Source organism: Megachile rotundata, chromosome 6, assembly GCF_050947335.1.
Source record: "Megachile rotundata isolate GNS110a chromosome 6, iyMegRotu1, whole genome shotgun sequence".
Taxonomy (NCBI): domain Eukaryota; kingdom Metazoa; phylum Arthropoda; class Insecta; order Hymenoptera; family Megachilidae; genus Megachile; species Megachile rotundata.
The window spans coordinates 16,011,245-16,026,090 of NC_134988.1; the positions used below are offsets into that span (position 1 = coordinate 16,011,245).

Below are 14,846 nucleotides of genomic sequence, written 5' to 3' on the forward strand. Positions count from 1 at the left end.
ACCACGGCAGAACGAACTCGCGGTGCTTTATTGCACGTCCACCGTATTGATTTTCGTTTCCTCGGTTTCGTCGTTGCATCACGCTCGTTATTTTCGAGACGGAAAGAGACGGACGTATAAATGCACTCTTCGACGTGTGCGGAAGCGTCATAAATTCATACCGATGGACAAAATACGGGTTAGAAACATATTACTAGTATTTGCCCATTGTTCTAACATTAACTCAAACTATTAAAATATGTCGATAATAGACAAATAAAGTATAGAAGTCTCAATCGAAAAAAACCCGATGATAAGTTTCAAAACAATTATAAAACCCGAAAGGAAATTTTGTCTTCAAAGACGGATTAGTCCACCACATCTAAATTATTCAACCTTTATATTTTGTTCAATTCCTAGCTTTCTTAGTCTCTTCAAAAAAACTCTTCAAAAAAGTTTACAAAATGAATGTCGACAAATTTGTCGAATAAGAAAAATCATCGATGGGCAAATACTTAAAGTTGTAGTATACGCACGCCTCTATCGCGAGTAGACCCGATTTGCCGTATCGTTGTTACTTGTTAATGAAAACCCTCGAATTAGGAGCCGCGACATAAAATATACTTGCCTGGTGGACGGTGAATCTTCTTTGCTGCCGCGTCTCGCTTCAGCGCTGCGAGCAAGCAGAGGACCGATGTCTGTCCTCGCCATCGCGGATTCGCTCCTCTGACGATCCTGTGCCGTCGGCGTCGTCACCGAAGAGCCCGTCGCAGGAGGATGAGCGTCGTTTTCCGATTCCTCTTCGGTCTCGGATTCCGTCTCTTCCGAGGAACTGCTCGTTTCCTCGTCCTCGTCCTCCTCTTCTTCTTTCTTCTTTATGCCAGTCTCATCTCGTGCTGCCGGAGTTTGCGTGGGTGGTGGCGGAGCTGCACGGTTACCTAAAGGAACACGAGAAAATTCGGTACACGGCCGAATAAATATTCCCTCCGCTTTTAGATTCAACTGAAATTTCTTGGAAAATTCTACGCGGAGGAACTGTAATGATATCGCAAGTTTGGTTGAACGATTGGTAATTCTTTGAAGAGGTAGTTAAATGATGATCACGGAGAATGTACGCTACTGATCAAAAGTTTAGAATCAGAATAAAATTGATCGCAATTTGTTAGAATCAAATGATTCCAGACTTTTGCACTGTATAAATACGTCGTCGCGAATCGACTGTTAATTACAGCGAGGGAATTAAATTTCAACCCTTCGCATCCAAGAATCGACTTTCACACCACTTGGTTTAATAGCAGCCATTCGAGTGACGGTTCAGGAATGACAATAACTGTTTTAGCAACAGCTTTCCTCCTAACATTTCTGTTGTAATTGTAACCGAAAATGTAGAGGATTAAAGCGTGTAGAATGGAATGATAGCGAATGTAATGAAAGGTCGAGTCTCACCTGTGCCTAAAAAACGACTCTGAAAGGCTCGCGACGCAGGCGAGGCGTTGCCGGAATCTTTGGCTGCAGCCGGTGCATTGGCTGGCGGCGAGGAAACCGTGGATGTTGCGTTTGTGGAGGGTGCCCTGGACAAATATTTTTGTTTCATTTCCTCGGCGGTGAAGGGGGCGCCTGTGCTCCGGATTCCCGAGCCCCCAGAACTCTCGGAGCCGGTGCTCGAGTCCGACGAAGCGCTCCTCGTCGCAGGTGCGTGGGTATCCGTCGAAGTTCTCCTGCGACGACATTGCAATTAATTATCCCGAGCCTCTGCACCGAAGCGCCTATTGGCGCGACACGATTCGCGCCGCTAATTATTAGTCTTAAGGGTGTCACTGTACTTAACCTTCCACGGTAACGAATTACCCGCGCGGTTGCCTGCATTTTCGCGCTCCTAAATCGCGAGAGAACGCTCCACTTCGAAGCGCAATTACGTTAACGCCCGCGGAGCATGTAAATGAAAAGACTGTTCGTTAACGTACACCGACGGGAAATTGGTGGTTCATTTAGGCTCGTGTCGCCGTCGTGGAGAAAAACGAGGCACGGTTTTCGGCTGACAAGCAGCTCGTACAGTGCGGTCGGATGGAATGGAATTCGAGAATTAACACCGGCATCCGCAATTTTCTCACCTCCTTGTCTCGCGTATTAGAATTCACGCTCGTTAAAATGCTCGGCCAGCGAACGTATAAAAATTCCCCGCGAAAGGTCTGCCGCGATCGAAAAAGAAACGTTCGACTGGCCAACCGACGAAACAAAAATGTTGACCCATTTCAATTTCCGGACGGGAAAATTTGCATCGTTCGAAAACCACTAACTTCTGCCGGTCTTCGTGACTGGAAGAATAAGCGTTAAAAAGTTGCAAAAAATGCACCGGTATCAACATAGGACTTTACTGCATATTAATCCACAAAGGCTGACCGTTTGTTTTAATTGTTTTTGTGTTAACGTTATCACTGCCACCGAATAAATAATTAGGAACGATAATAATAGCACAATAAAACTAATATAATAGAAACGAAGTGAAATTGTACGAGGCAAAATTTCATTCGCGATAGCGCACAAAGGTTAAACGAACCATTATTCGCGTAGTTATGTTTACGTAGTCGCGAAATAATCGTTTTAGCTATCGAAACGTAATACAGTGTCACGAAGTCGAATTGAATACGCCCGCAGAACTTTGGCCATTCAATCGAAGCGATCTGCTTCTACGGAACAGACATAAATCAGCTCGTCTGACTAGTTACGCTCCACTATTACTTGGAACGCCCATGACTACTGGAACCCAGATCCCAGTAACTTAATGTTAACGAGACTGCAGCCGATATTCGATCAAACTATACGTCTTGCTACAAATTACGCCTGATTCATTCAGGCTTTTAATAAAACGAAATCGGTAAAAAATGACATGGAGATAGGATTTGCGAGAAGCAATGGCCCAGCGACTGTTCGCGTAAATACGTTTTAAGTCACTGAGGCTTGCAATTTTAAGAGGATTATTATATTTTACCCAGTTTCACGGGGTTTTAGGATCCATGAAGCGTTTCTAGATTGGGACTTTGGTATTTTGTGAATTTGAATTGAAAGCGCTGAACTGTGGAATCTTAGCATTTTTTAATATTTCAATTTCGAGACTCTGGAGTTAAGACATTTTCAAATATTGAGACTACAGGAAACTTCGGGACCTCTGAAGTTTGGTACTTTGGAAAATAATACATTACAAGGGTGGATTTTGAACAATTATTATTCTCGAAAACTTCGATCCAGTAGTTTAAGAAGCGACAGAATACATAATGTGAGGTGCACAGAGTCAACTGTAGGAAACATACCTCGCAGGCATCGGTCTTCGTGCAGGTTCCTCGGGTTCTCGTTCGGTTGGCGTTTCTCTCGGAGTTTGGTGCGTGGGCGTTGGTGGTTGTGTCGGTTGTCGTTCTTCCACCGTTTCTGTCGCAGGTGCCGCCGCGGTGGACTTGTTTTGCTTTTTGATCCTGGAAATCTCGTCGTCTTCGCTGGTCTGCCTCGCCATCGCGGTTGGCACTTTCCTGACCTGTACCTACGCGACAAACAGAAATGTTTAACGAGCTCGTGGCCGACTGACCCGCTGCGATCACCGTTGTTTCTTCGTTGTTTTTTTAAAGAAAAATAAACGGTTAGTCGATGATTAGGTAGCGTCGGCTTTCTGTTCGCGCTGAGCGATACCATATGCGACAACATGCGCCCGCGTGCTACATTAATATGCTGCTCTGATTTCGCGTTCGCATAAAAATGCAATTACGAGTGAACAAGCGCGCCGCGATCGTGGGAAAAAGAGGGTACTCGCAAATGAATTCGATTAACGAAAAAAAAAGAAGAAAAATGCTCCTTGGTGTCAAAAATATAATGTATATCTATGTACATTCGTGTATTAATGTATTCCATTTATATTATAATAGGATATCGTACAAAAATACAGTGGCTAACTACAAGCTAAATTTAACCACTCTAGTTTCAAAATTATTTACATATTTATGAGCCGTGTCCAAGTGTACATTTCATACTCTGCGTCACGCTTCTGGCGCGTCCAAGTGAAATATCGAATTGTTTTAAACTCGTCGTGATTTATCCCCTTTACGTGTCCATACGGAGAATCGATAAGTTCTCCCACGTGCGACCGTGTACGTAATTGTACATCGAACCGATCGAAATATTTCAGTTCCCGGTGAATCGCATCCAAGCGATCTAACCGCGTGATTTCGAAGCTACTTTCGTGTCGTGCTCGCCATTCAACTTCCGCTCGCAATCCGCATTCCTGTGTTTCGCCTGCCTTTACAAGGGAATCCGTGTCAAATCATTGAAATCACTCTGCGGCGGAATCACTGTCAAAAACAAATACGATCCTGTGAAATTCACGAATATTCAAGAATGATCAATCGTGTCAGCGTTCCAGTTTTCCTCATTGAGTTAGATACACGCGCCCATTACATATGTGACGTAATCCTGGCGAAATTGCGGATCGAAAACGGACATGGTAATTTCCGACTTGTAGGATTTTGCGATCTTGGAGCTTTGGGAAATATACGACTCTACGATTTCCAAGCTGTGAATTTCGGTGCTTGAAAAATAATGCGTTGCAACAGAACAATGGGGCCCAGGGAAAATCTAAGGGGAGTCTTGGGAAAATCTTAGAAATAAAAGTCTAGATAAGTCTGAAGAAAGCTTGTAGAGATCTAACACGACTTTCGAGATATCCTAAGGAGGATCTAGACCTTGAGGAGGCCCTAGATAGATAAGCAAGAACAGGTTCACAAGCGTGTTAAAGTCCGCTTTTGTCCGCCACGTTTTCGCCAGGCAACATTTCATCTTGAAAATATAAACGATTTCAGGATTTGTTTTGCGCGAACAGGAAACCCATGAAAAGTACAGAGAGAATCGCGAGCAGAGAGCCAGTCGGTGCAATCGATAACCGCTGTTTAAGCGAAACAAACCGCGCTATGTCAAAATTAAATTGTACGATACGAGCGGTTACAAATAGCGCGTTGAAATTCGTGAAATAACATCCGCCTTTCGCTAACGAGCGTGATAATAATTTGGACGAGTACGACGAGTATCGAATCACGCTCGAAAATGAGGGATCAAAATTCAACTAACCTGAGGCTTCGCCGGTTGCTGTTGCTGCGGAGCGGGGTGAGGCGCTGGTTCCTCTTTCTTTCTCTTGCCGGCTCTCTCGTACTCTTGGAGCTTCTTCATCACGCGGGGCGAGTCCGTGAGACGAAAAATACCGGAGAGCGGTCCACGTGCCGCGTCCTCCGTGTCCAGAACACGCTCGCGAAGCCCTGACGACTCCTGGGGCGTCGACGTGAACCTGACGGTCGACCTCGAGTCTCCGTCGGAATCGTCTCCGTCACGATGTCGCATGAACCGACTCCTGTACCTCGATTTATTTCGCGGCACTTCGTACTCCGGCGCATCGTAACTGCAGAAACAACATTTCCTCAAAAATCCTAATTCGATTCGTGAATTTGCATATTAATTAATCGCCGGGGCATTACGATCGATACTAATTATAGCTACAGGATAGTGGACGTTAATTATAATTTGAATTATGCAAAATTTCCATAATATTATTCGTAGTTAATCGTGTACGATGTTCGGGTAATCGAAAAAAGTACAGCATGCACCGAGATATGTTACGGTAATTCGATCATATAGAGCGGATTAGGCAAGGTAAGTTGAGAACAAGACAGGGGATGAAGATGGAGATCCTCCAATACGAATCTCAGCTGTCACCAACAATCCTCTGGAATGTCCACTCGAGTCGAACCAAGATAATCTGACTATAAAGCGGATGTTCCGGGCGCAGTGATCAGCCATCATCTGTCTTGGTAATCTCCGGTGACGCGTACCATTAATACGATCCGCTTGTAACCAGTTGCAACTTTGTAACTATGGATCTCCCACGGTAAATTCGTTCAATTATGTACAAAATAGTGAAACACCACTTTGTTACTGGGATATATAGCATTGTGCTTCGACTGAAACTGATCTTCACAAACGAGAAAATATTCTATCGTTTACATTTCTAAATTTCCAGATTTTTAGAACTCTATAATCTTTAGATTCCTATGCTATCAAATTTCTATAGTCGCTAAATCTGTATACCTAAAAATTTCCATATCACAAATCCTTAGTATCACCACATATACATACAGTGTCGCTCTATATACGTACAGAGTGTCTCATAACTGGTGTAACTCTCGACAAGGGGTGGTAGAGGACGTAATTCTGAATAAGATTTTCCTTTACGAAAATGGGGTGTGAAGCTTCGTTTTTGAATTATTAAGCAAAAACACGGACCAATCAGAGCGCAAGGGTTACGCCCAGTCGGCCATTATGCACGAAGGCGTCGCTCTCGCGACTGCGCGTCGTGATTGGCGCCGAATCCTCGCGCTCTGATAGGTCCGTGTTTTTCTTTAATAACTCAAAAACGAAGCTTCAACCCCCATTTTTGCAAAAGGAAATTTTGCTTAAAATCGCGTCCTCTATCACCCCTTTCCAGGAACTACACGATTTGTGAGACACCCTGTATAACCCTAGAGCCCTATCTGTCCATCACTGTATCGTTAAATTTAAATGAAAAGTATTATTCTTTTAGTTCAGCGTTCAAAGCCAGACGATAACAATTATCACGAATTAACTGCAAACTCGAACACAAGCGGTATATATTGTACATTTTGTTCGAGGCGATTTTCTGGAACTGGGTTATCTGTCTTTCGAGACAGTGCACAGCAATAGATCCATCGGGTTTATCCGAGTGTTGCTTAATTATCGCTTTACAGACACGGGGTTGGTTTCGTGTAACTTGCGAAGATTAGAGGGATGGGGGTATAGGGTGAGGGGTTGTGCACGAGTTGACGGTAATTGATCCCCTTCAGGTTTGCAAAGTACAGCCAGTTCCACGTTAGCAATGCGAAACGCGAGCTCGTCTTATGGGGTCTTAAATTATTCGAAAACGTTTGCAGAGGAAATCGAGGCCGAGAAGGCCGGTTATTATCGAGGCTACGGATCCGATCTTTGCAGGAAATAAGTTTTTTAAAAATTTACGCCGCGTTGCTTCGTCTCTTTGTTCGTCGCGAGCGACAAGGAGCAGTCGCATGGTCTTTAAACGGATCTCTCCATTCTTTATTTAGATCCTTTCTATTTTATAGAAAGAATCGGAGGAAGGAACACGGAGAATGGTCGAATCGTTCGGTCGAGAGAGTAGTATCCTTTCTCTTGTCGTCGTATCGGAATTCGTTCTATCGAAACATTTAACGCGATCTCTCCCGGGAGAGCGTCGACGAGCAATAAGAAGAATTTTTCAATTACTGTCACTCTTTTGTAACATGCTTCAACAACTATCGAAATTTCTCAAATTCAATTCTCACAAAGTCTATCGAAAAATGAAAGCAAAGATTTTGCAGCAGAGTTCAAAGTGTCCTCTCACAGGAATGCGAAGGGTTAAACGTTACACGAAAGCTCGGTTCCCTAACGAACTCGCGTGTCGTCGGTTCTTTAAATTACCCCCGATTATCGGTTCGAAAACTCTGTACGAAGATCATGCAAGCCTTTAATTGCCGGTTCCACTAGTATCCAGGACACGAAACTATCCGCAATTTCGCCTCCATCGTTCAACTACTGTTTATTTCCGCGGCGTATTATATCAAAAGCTTTTAATTTACATTTTGACGAGGTGGCTTAATAAAAGTACTCGCTGGCCGGCTGCGTATTACACGAAACACGGTCGGTAATTAAAGTCGACCATGCCTATTTCGGCCTCGAGGAAGTTGTTCGCGGCCCACGCCAGGAAAAAGATACAGCCAGAGGAGCCACGTGTATTTATAACGTTTGCTAGAATAGATATGTGGGACATCCTGAAAAATGTATGCCCACCACGGATGCCGATTGGCAGTACTCCAAAGTAATCTACGTCCACGGTCAAACACGTTTTTGCCAGTCGGGCCAGAAATTCCTCTTTTCTTCTGTTCTGTCTTCACTTTAGAGAAACACTCTTTCACGATACGAGTCGAGACCACTCTATTCACCGGTATTCCCTGCTATATAGCGTGTCGTCGTTTTTCTCATCTTTCAAAAAAAGTTTCGAAATCGGATTCCTTTCGCCTTCAAGAATTTCCTTTGAGGAATAATTCTCTTTCGATAAATTGTTTCGAATTTCGAAGAATATTATTGTTGCTTTGTCTGGCTGAGGAAGTTGGACTGACACGTTCTGAAGAGGTGCCATAAACTATATTATTATTACCCAGACATATTTGTTTCCATCAAAAGTTTCGGTGCACGCGTACTTATTTCTGTGTACACGTCTACCATTAAAAATGTATCCTTATCGCGCAGGATTAAACTTTCAAAAATGTACCTTCGGGTCAAGGTGTTCTTACAATCTCTAACTCATGTTACCGAAAGTTTGCAGTCACGCAAACCACAGTTTAAAGCAGTTTACTTTGTACACAAAGTCTACTATTGTAACTCAACGCTATCTCCTCGTTCCGAGCGACAGTGAAAAACATAAAACGTAGGAAATATTACCCGACTTCCGATTACGTAAAGAAGTTCGTTGGGGAACCGAAGGAGCGTAAAATTCCGACGAAGATGAAAAGTATAATTACTCGTATTCGGGGACGTATCGATTTCTCGCGAGTCGTTCCTCCTCTTGCTGCCGGTATTGGGAAGCCAGCCGATGGTCGCTTTTGCTCCTCATAAGTCCAGGAGATCCTCCGGGAGGCGCTAAACTGCTCGAACTACCTAGCAGTCCTCCGCTTCCGGTCTCCGGCTTAATATTCAGCTCGCCGTATCCTGCTACATGAAGGACCAGCTGGTTTGGATCGTGAGCCATCACGAAACGTACTCGCCGACTGTAATCCCCCGCTTCGTACTCGAAGTTCCTGCAACATCGGATCGTAAATTAGCGCTGTCCTAACAAAATTTTTACCGTTTATCCGGCAAGTTGCGCCGTTACGACCTGTACACGCTGCTGGAGCCACCCGGAGTTTCGTTTAATGAGACAACTTTCCTTTCGGCCACCTTTGTGTCACCGCGAAGAAAATTATCACCGAACGGTCTGCTGATAATTACTTCACGTAAATTCAACGCTTAATTATTGCTAGACGGTTCATACTTTTATTTTGTCCTTTGTACGATTTAACGTAACTTCGATGTTACCTTTCATTGAAAATCAGCGAGGGAAACGCTCCCGTAAATAAAGTCGTTTACGCGTCCAGGAAATATTTTAATTTCATTTGAGAAACGATTGCAATCTCGCAGGGATTTCATCTCCGCGCCAAAGTTTCGACGTTCAAAGTGTTAATCTTTGCGACAGTTGATAGATGACAGTATTTTAGTCCGCAGAAATGCTTGTTATCTTCCGAACGATTAAACAGATAGTTTCCTCTCTCTCTCTTTCTTTGATTACGTATTCGCCGGAGATAGCCTTCGCATTTTATATCAGGAAGCTTCTTGCTCATTTTTACCCTGCACCGTATCTTCGTCATATTTATCGCGACGCGAAACAGACGAGCTCCTAAATATTTCGCACGGTATCTCGCGCCTGTGTCCCCTTTTCTTTCGTGGACTTTCCGGTAATCTTTCCCCTACGAGAATAATAACCGTGTGAGCCTGGAACTGTTTAAACCCGAAGCGTAGTTAGCATGCTGTGTGTCGCGAACGAAGAAAGAGTATCTAGAATTTCGACGTGCCCGGGATGAAAAGCTCTCGCGTATAGCGTGCTTACAAATTAAATCGTCGGACCAGTGAGCTCTATGAATAAAAATAAGATAAAAATGCTATAAGAAGTCTCGTCATTTTTCGCGTCTCTCCGAGTGGGACCCTTCCTATCTTGCAACTACAAATGATAATTTGAGCCGAGGAAGAACTCGAAAAAATTGAGTTAAAACGAAAATGAAGTTACGCGAATAAGAATATTTTATCAAACGAGATTTCTTGTTTCAACTATGTCTTTCGAGGATCAAAAGCGATTTTACAGAAGAATTCAAATTACGATTTACGGTACTACATGGTTGAGTTGCAGGAAGTTTGGTCAATTCGTAACAATAACGTTTTAGGAAACGAAACTTTGGATTGGTTTCTGTACAAATATTTTTCGTTCGAGTTGCACCGTGCATCTCTCGCGACAACGTTGATCGAGAAAATAATAAATACTCTTTTATTGCTGTCAGAAAATATAAGCGCAAGCGTTTCGCACCTATGCACAGGGGGAAAATGAGAAGTGAAATGGATTCAACCGGGGAAAAGATTAAAAGATGAGCGCGAAGATAAGACGTGTTCACGTTGGTGTACGGAAAGTAAGATTTATCGTTCATTGTCTGAATTATGTTTCACGCCCCATGTAACGGGGATACTTTTATTTCGCGAGAAATTTATGGAACAGGGATGTGTGAGAAAGCGTTCGCTTCTTTGGTTATCTTTAAAACGTATGGCTTATTCCGCGATCTGTTCGTTCACCATCGAACGTCGAAAGAAAATAAAGATCATCATAATTTCAGGCGGATCGAGGTCTCCGCTTTGACGTTAAACTCGACGCTCGATAAAGCAAGAAAAGCGTAACACTCTACCGAGAAAATTGCCTTTCCGCCAATGAAATTTATCGTGTTTTATATATTTCACAGCGATCGTTATTCTCCGCCGAGTGTACGATAATTTTTCCGCGAGCTTTCTTCAGATTCCGAAGTTGCTCGAGAATGAAGTACGATAAAAGCAAAGTTGTGTCGAACGTATTTTTTTTAACATTGCGAGCAATTACAATCGTTTCGTTAATCTTTTTGCTACGGCAACATTAACTATGACCTCGTATCTCGTTAGTTACGAGAAACATATTTGAATGGGAGTCAGAGGAAGCGCATTGCTGTCGCTGCTTTGACTCGACAAATTTTAATCTCAATCTCCACGAAATGAACCACGCGTCCCGTAAGGGTACTATGCTTCAAAAGATAACAGATATCGCGGAGAAATTTGTTTTCATGCCGGAGTCATAAAGCAGCCACCTTGCTCGAGGGTGGAGCGTTGGAGGATAAAGGATTAAATACTTTCGGTTCACTCGAGAAATCGTGATTCGAGTAAGAAAATATGAAACTTCGAGTATTCTCCACCACGAACTCCAGATACTATCTTCCACACGAACTTATAGAATGTTACGAAATAAAAAATTCAAGCCTCTTACATAGCTCGACAAAATTCTGATCCGAATAAAAAATATGAAGTGTGTACTCTGTGGAATATTGGAAAATAAAAAATTCATTCTTCGAGATTGAAGAAGTCCCCAAACTTGAGGTTTCAACAAAAGAATTTTTAAAATATGTAAGGGTCAGAAAGGACGTCGACTACCTGATTCTATGGTGTGCGATTTTTATGTGGACTTCGAGTCAGGGTGTTCTGGCTCAAATTTTAGAGCAAGTCAAATAAGACATTGCAATCTTTGAAACTGGAGGTACTACTCTTGTATCTGTAGCTATACTTCATGTACATGTAACATTACAGATATAGTTTGATTTTTATGTGGACTTCGAGTCAGGGTGTTCTGGCTCAAATTTTAGAGCAAGTCAAATAAGACATTGCAATCTTTGAAACTGGAGGTACTTCTCTTGTATCTATAGCTATACTTCATGTTGATGTAACATTACAGATATACTCTGATTTTTATGTGGACTTCGAGTCAGGGTGTTCTGGCTCAAATTTTATAGCAAGTCAAATAAGACATTGCAATCTTTGAAACTGGAGGTACTACTCTTGTATCTACACTATACTTCATGTGTATGTAACATTACAGATATACTCTGATTTTTATGTGGACTTCGAGTCAGGGTGTTCTGGCTCAATTTTTAAAGCAAGTCAAATAAGACATTGTAATCTTTGAAACTGGAGGTACTACTCTTGTATCTGTAGCTATACTTCATGTAGATGTAACATTATAGATATCATGTAGATTTAATATTATAGATATACTTCATTTTTTGTCCCCAAGCAGATAAATGCATCTAATTGAGCATCCTTGCCGTGAAAAAAATTCGAAGAATGGAGAGGAATGATCTGAGTGATTGGTTGAATGATCGAAGATTGACGAACCGAATTGTAGGATCCGCAGAAAAAGTAGATTATGCGCGACAAACCTGATGAATTCCACCGTACGGAGGAAGAGCTCTTTTGTATCGAGGAGCTCGGAATCGTCCCATGGTACGTTTTCATTGATGTGAGCCTCCGCCAGATCGCAGTTGCTCTGGATATTCGCGATTTCCAATTCGAGATTCTCTTTGAGCTGAATCAGGCCTCTGAGCTCGGAGCCCAGGTATCGATCGACCTCGTTACGCAGATGTTCCGTACGGTCTTTCAAAGCCTTGCTCAGCCTCCGATAAATCTCGTCCACCTCTTCTGCGACCGAGGCACAGTTTGTTTGCAGACCAAGTGTGTTTTTTTCCACCAAAGCCAACGCGTCCTGCAACCTGTGCAACCCTCTGCGTATCTGAAAATCAAAATTATTCATTCATTACTCTGGAATGTGTACACCGGAGTTCATGTCAATAGTGGCTTTATTCTTAAAAATACAGACGCACGAGATTGTTTTGCGAATAAAAGCTTATACAATTTTGTTGGGGACAAAAGAAACAGAGAATCGTTTAGGAGCGTGTTTCGATACGAGAAGGTTTTCTGTTTTTTTCCCTTTCCGATATTTCTGGAGGATGAAAATGTTCGTGGTTTTGTATTTTGCTTAGAAGTTTAGTTCACGTCGCGAAATGGAGGGCTTGTTTTGAATACATTAGGAGCGAACAAATATACCTACGGTTATTTCGGGATTGCTTATAGCGCGTAAGTAGATACGTACGGTTTTGTTAACCTGATTCTCTGGGTATTCATCCCGTTTGGATCGAATCGTTCCAGCGTACGAAACCCTACAAATATTCCAGATTCCAAATTCTATAGCTCGTTAACAAGAATTCTTAAAAATATACGTATTTTTTCTGCGAGTTTATATTCTATGTCCAAAGAGAAAATTGTCAAAGATCTTTCACCAGATCGCGTCTTCCATAAACAATAATTTACGATTCGCCTTCCTATCTACATACGTAGCCTACGTAAAAGCTTGAAGTTTGTTTCGCGACTGTTTACCGACCGCAAACTAACCTAAAACAAGTCCGAAATATGTAGCCTCCATAAACCTTGAATCTCACAAGAACACTTGCCGCCTTCTCAAATATCGATCAACATGTTGCACCGAAACTCTTGAACTCGAACAAAACATGGAGTGAGCAAAGAATCGAAACGTTACCTTGCTCCAAGTATACACGTTCTACTCGGTTACAGGAACTTCCCTGAAAATTTCGTTCTCGCCTTCCTCCAGTTGCATAATCAGTACCGAGCTAAACACGATGCCCCTCCGTTACAAATCGACGAAAAAGTACGTCTCTTATTTTCTCGACGTTATACGCCACGAAAAATAACATCGTACGCGTTTCCATCCGATCGGGAAAATGTCGATAGTTTCATTGACGGGATCTATGTTTCGTAGCTGAACGAGTACGCGCAAGAATGGGCTGACTCTCTAGCCGAAAATGGTATTTTGGAGTATAGACCAGAGACGAAATACGGCGAAAATGTATACAGAAGTACTTGGAAGAAGACCGAGCGCGATCTGAAGCCGACGAATCCACTGGAAGAATGGTTAGATAGTTTTCTCTCGATTGCTTTGTGAAGTCGATCGAGAGAGATATTTCTGCAGGTACCGAGAGGGTAGATTCTTCATGTACGGACAGGAACAGCCGCAAAATTCGGAAGACGTGCGCCAGTTTACTCAGATGATTTGGGAGGAGTCGAAGATGATAGGTCTGGGAATGGCGTTCGACAAGGAAGGCATTATATACTTCGTTTGCAATTACGACCCCCCTGGCAATGTCGAGGGCGCATTCGCGGAGAACGTGTTACCGATGAAAGAGGTACGTTTTGAAGTTCGTATAGTTTCCACTTAATCGCTTGAAGTTCTGCATTGAGTTGGGATACAAGCATCCTGGGATATATGGATCTTAAGATACAAGATTTAGGTACATAGGAAATTAGAACCATGAAGACATTTCAGCAAATTTATTTGAGCTATATCTATTAGGTATGAGACTCTACATAAAGATCTTTGAATGCAGAACTTGAAAAGTGTAGGACTCGAAAATTCAGAGATTTAAAAATCCAGGAATACAGAGATACATATACAAGAGCTGGACGTACAAAATCGATAATGCTAATAATTTCTGGTTATATTTTCGTCTACGATGGTTGAAATATTCAACAGCATGAGAAGCGAGCAGCTGAAAAAGAGGGGTAAAATGGTGGATAAAAACGGTTGCACGTTTCGTTGCGAAAAAGCAAAATCATACATGAAAAAGGCACTACCCTGTAGATTTTTCCGTATCAAATCGCCAATTGCGCCGGAAACGTTGATCGTCAGAAACGATCTCGAATTTCAAGTACGGTCTGTCCCACCGTGTGTGCGTTCGACGCGCAATATCCATGGCCTGTCGATGCGTTCGCGAACTCTGGTCTGTCTCAAAAGCGATTGCACAGAGGTTTATTCTCGCCCGGAAATAGAGGTGAATCATTCCGGTTTACTATTCCCGGAGACAGGACGAATTTACATCGCCCGATTCCTTCAAATGGTGCAACAGCGTCCTCGTCGATTTCCTGGGCTTACGAAATCGCTCGATCCGCCCTGGATTTCGATGCTTCCGCGCGAACTCGCGAATTATTCCGCCTTAATTCGTTTTCGCTTAATCCGTGTCGCTTTTTAAAATCGTCATTAAATCGGGCGAGTTTAGTCGAACCGAGCGGAGGAGATAAAAGAGTGTTCGATCGTGAAATCGTTT

General features: G+C 42.8%; 3 protein-coding genes across 21 annotated transcripts in view; 2 read left to right on the forward strand and 1 right to left on the reverse strand.

The window, feature by feature from the left end:
• The window catches only part of Camta (Calmodulin-binding transcription activator), a 111,641-nt gene that overhangs the window by 51,442 nt on the left and 45,353 nt on the right, over window positions 1-14,846 (forward strand). The window lies entirely within an intron of this gene.
• The window catches only part of tn (tripartite motif containing protein thin), a 54,667-nt gene that overhangs the window by 9,880 nt on the left and 29,941 nt on the right, over window positions 1-14,846 (reverse strand). For all 10 annotated transcript variants that reach the window (XM_076533129.1, XM_076533128.1, XM_076533127.1 and 7 more), the window contains 6 exons: window positions 12,111-12,460; window positions 8,598-8,873; window positions 5,086-5,410; window positions 3,288-3,511; window positions 1,426-1,697; window positions 608-917 (listed from right to left, as the gene is read on the reverse strand). In XM_076533129.1, coding sequence (XP_076389244.1) covers window positions 608-917; window positions 1,426-1,697; window positions 3,288-3,511; window positions 5,086-5,410; window positions 8,598-8,873; window positions 12,111-12,460 — 1,757 coding nt within the window. The remainder of the gene's footprint in view (window positions 1-607; window positions 918-1,425; window positions 1,698-3,287; window positions 3,512-5,085; window positions 5,411-8,597; window positions 8,874-12,110; window positions 12,461-14,846) is intronic.
• LOC143264704 (Golgi-associated plant pathogenesis-related protein 1-like) lies at window positions 12,529-13,837 on the forward strand. The gene is made up of 3 exons (XM_076533163.1): window positions 12,529-13,240; window positions 13,300-13,393; window positions 13,505-13,837. Exons 1-3 carry the CDS (start codon window positions 13,236-13,238, stop codon window positions 13,685-13,687), a joined length of 282 nt encoding a protein of 93 aa, XP_076389278.1. The 5' UTR covers window positions 12,529-13,235; the 3' UTR covers window positions 13,688-13,837.

What these genes read in the sequence shown, in the direction of transcription:
- LOC143264704 (XM_076533163.1), top strand. An exon ending in CGTTACAAATCGACGAAAAA is followed by an intron (nt 13,394 to 13,504) that starts GTACGTCTCTTA and finishes TATGTTTCGTAG; the next exon opens with CTGAACGAGTACGCGCAAGA.